Source organism: Prunus dulcis, chromosome 6, assembly GCF_902201215.1.
Source record: "Prunus dulcis chromosome 6, ALMONDv2, whole genome shotgun sequence".
NCBI lineage: Eukaryota > Viridiplantae > Streptophyta > Magnoliopsida > Rosales > Rosaceae > Prunus > Prunus dulcis.
In genome coordinates, this window is record NC_047655.1 from 7,521,474 (window position 1) to 7,524,502 (window position 3,029).

Consider the following 3,029-nt stretch of genomic DNA (forward strand, 5'->3'; position numbering starts at 1 on the left):
TAAAAAGTGGAAGATGCTAAGTGTAATATGTGAAAGAGTGTATTCAAACTCCGGACCTTCAAGTAGACTAACACAAACTAAATTAATTCAATGGTTGATGTAAATTCTTTTGGAAACCACTACCAGCAGAAAAGGAGATGAAAAGACTACTTTGTTGTGAATAGCAATACCTTTGTCGCTTAAAACATGCACCGCACGTCTCAACAGAAACATCTTCTGTGGACCCAGATGGCAACAAAGAGACAGCATCAGCAGTCAAGGTGCAGACATCTTTACTTGCATTAACTGGAGAATCAGAATCCCCCACTGCCACGTTCCTTTTCCTCTTTGAAGGTATGACCCTGTGACCAATTTCTGAGGCAATGAAGACATCATGTAACCTTTCATTGAATGTAGAACATGTCAACTCTGGCATCTTCAACTTTTCCATTGCAGAGCATTCTACATGTACCCTTTTAGGTGCATCATTGAGCTCTTCCGTCATGGCATTATAAGATGATGACAGTGGGCGTTGATCACGAATTTCTAAGCCATCACCATCTTTGAACTTAGAAGCTTCCTCCAAGCAGCTAGGCCTAGGGCTTGAATGGGACAAATCCACTCCGGGATTATCTTCCCATGTTTCTTTTGTTAATTTATTTACATTGGAATCAGATCCCACCAAAGATCCATCATGAACTCTCCCAACAAATTCTTCATTCAGTTCCTCAACGCCTTTACCAAGCCCCTCAATCTCACTTCCACAAGCATTGCTACCTCCCTGAGAGACTTTATTCTGCCTGCTCTGCTTCTCGCTATGATCTTAAATTCAAGAAGAAAAGATAACAATGAAGTGAATAATCTATTCCACTTTGTTTCCCAAAAAAAAAGAAAATAAAGAAAATAATGACTTCAAAAGAATGGCTAGGAGCCAATACTCAGTTACCTCGTGCTTGAAGCTTCTTTCTAAGTTTTGTGAAGAGTTTCTTATAAGCTCGAGCATTTCTTATCTTATTTTTTCCATGACAAGGTCCTACATTCTGTTTCTCACTTTTGCTAACTTCTCTAGTACCCAATGTCAATTCTTTCACACTCTTCTCTTTCTTTTCCGTTTTCCGCTTTGCCAATGATGAACCTGAGCTTTTATCAGATCTTTTAGACCCAGAAGAAGTTGATGAGTGATTCTTGGCTCTATCTGATCTCCTCAAAGGACTTGGAGTCAACTTCTTCTCAAATCTCTCAGATTTCCTCTTGAATAGAGGAGTTTCAGGCATTTTTTTCTCAAGTCTTTCAGACTTCCTAGTACTAGAAGGGCTCAGAGTTATGTTTTTCTTCAATGATGTTTCTCTGGAAGACCTCCTTAAGCCAGATGTATCTGATGCTCCAGAACCTGAAGTACTTAATCCTTTACTACTAATTTGCCTCCCGTTTGAATTGTTATTCTCATCATCCTTGATTTTCCGACTAGATCGTGTATCATGTGCCATATTTCAACTGTACATCAACAGAAGAATTTTAGGTTAGAATAATACTCATACAGCATGAAGACACCTTGAAAGTTCAATGAAGCAAGGCAAAATCAATTTCTATCAACCAATGAATCAATTCTCTGTTTTTCTTAGCAAGAGTTTGGGGAAACTGTAGGGAAAAAAAAAAAATTCACTCTTTATATATATTTTCAATTTCTAGTACCGAATAAATGAATAGACAAATACTCCTACTCCTCCTAACTCGTAAATAAATTCCACTTAAGTTACATTTTCTCCTAAACATAAAACAGCCCAGGTTCCTGCCAGTTTCTATATTGTGTACTATTGCAATTACCTAATACTCCAATGACAGTACTAGCTCTCCTGAAATTTCACTTCGTTCAGAGGAGAAAGTAGCAGCCCTATTCCAGTCCCTTAAGCTAATAAAATGAAGTCGACAATGTGCCTTGAATCAAAATAGAAAGCAAGTGAGAAATGGCACAACTTGTTACCATCCATATTCTTGCCTAAATCTTACAACTTGTTATCATTTTTAGAAATGGCACAATGGCTAATGAAAGAGGTCAAAAGCATGCCATAACATTTAGTGCCATACAAAAACTAAAAAGTTAAGCAAGTAGCTAACATTCAGATCCAAACCGTACAATGCCATAACTCTGAACCCTAAAACCCCTAATCGCCTGCCACAAAATACACCAATGCAGAAATTCACCACCTCTTACGCATTGATTTGCCATACAATTCCATATAATTTAAACCAAAACCCAAACACTAACACTAACAATTTCAGGTCCGATTTCATCGCAACGATTGGGATCATACAAAGGAAAATTTCTACAAAAATTAGAACAATATCGAGAAATTTTGACTGACCTGCATGAAAATCTTAGTGCTTAATTTTTTTTTTCCTACGACAACCAGAGAATGGTAGGGCTTTTACTTCAGTTCTCGAGCGGAAATCTTGGGTTGGGAGAAATTTTCACAGGAATATGAGTGGAGGCAAAAGAACTGCTGAGGCGGTGATATTTTTGTTGCGTTTTGATATTCTTGCAGTGTGCGTGCGCCGTACTGCAATGCTTTTTCATGGAGGACAAAACCGTCAATTAATTTTTTATTTGATAACCATTTTGTCCTTGGGATTTAACTAGAGAAATTTTATTTGCTAGAATTGGTTTTTCAAAATTGACCAAAGAAATTCTTGTGTTCCTTCCTATTGTTTGAAGCTAAAGTGGTATATTCTTTGACCCCAAAAATAAATTTGCTATAATGGTCAGTTACCCTGTTGAGGTCTATTTCACAAGAATGTAATTCTTGTATGATAAAAACAAAAAAGGCATGATCTATATGTGATTCACAAGAATAATAACATTATTGTATGATAAAAAGGCATGATCTATGTGTTAATTTAACAAATTTCACTGTTTTAATAGTGAACCCGAAATTCGAAATCATCTCTAGTTAGCAAATTTCATACACTAACCCTAATTCCTAAGAAGAAACATAGAAAAACAAATAGAATCATGGAACATTAGAAGAGGAAAAAGAAGATAAAGTACCGGT

At 36.6% G+C, this 3,029-nt stretch overlaps 1 protein-coding gene across 1 annotated transcript; it reads right to left on the minus strand.

Annotated features, from left to right (window-relative positions):
- Positions 1-82: 82 nt before the first annotated feature.
- LOC117630192 lies at positions 83-2,561 on the minus strand. The gene is made up of 3 exons (XM_034362935.1): positions 2,343-2,561; positions 926-1,473; positions 83-801 (listed from the first exon to the last, which is right to left on the minus strand). The coding sequence occupies exons 2-3, from the start codon at positions 1,464-1,466 to the stop codon at positions 83-85; spliced, it is 1,260 nt and encodes a 419-aa protein (XP_034218826.1). The 5' UTR covers positions 1,467-1,473; positions 2,343-2,561.
- Positions 2,562-3,029: the final 468 nt, after the last annotated feature.

Excerpts from the sequence above, each read along its gene's own strand:
- LOC117630192 (XM_034362935.1), bottom strand. The coding sequence starts at position 1,466 with ATGGCACATGATACACGATCTAGTCGGAAAATCAAGGATGATGAGAAT. Across the intron at positions 802-925 it reads AAAGAAGCTTCAAGCACGAG|ATCATAGCGAGAAGCAGAGC; the intron begins GTAACTGAGTAT and ends CTTGAATTTAAG.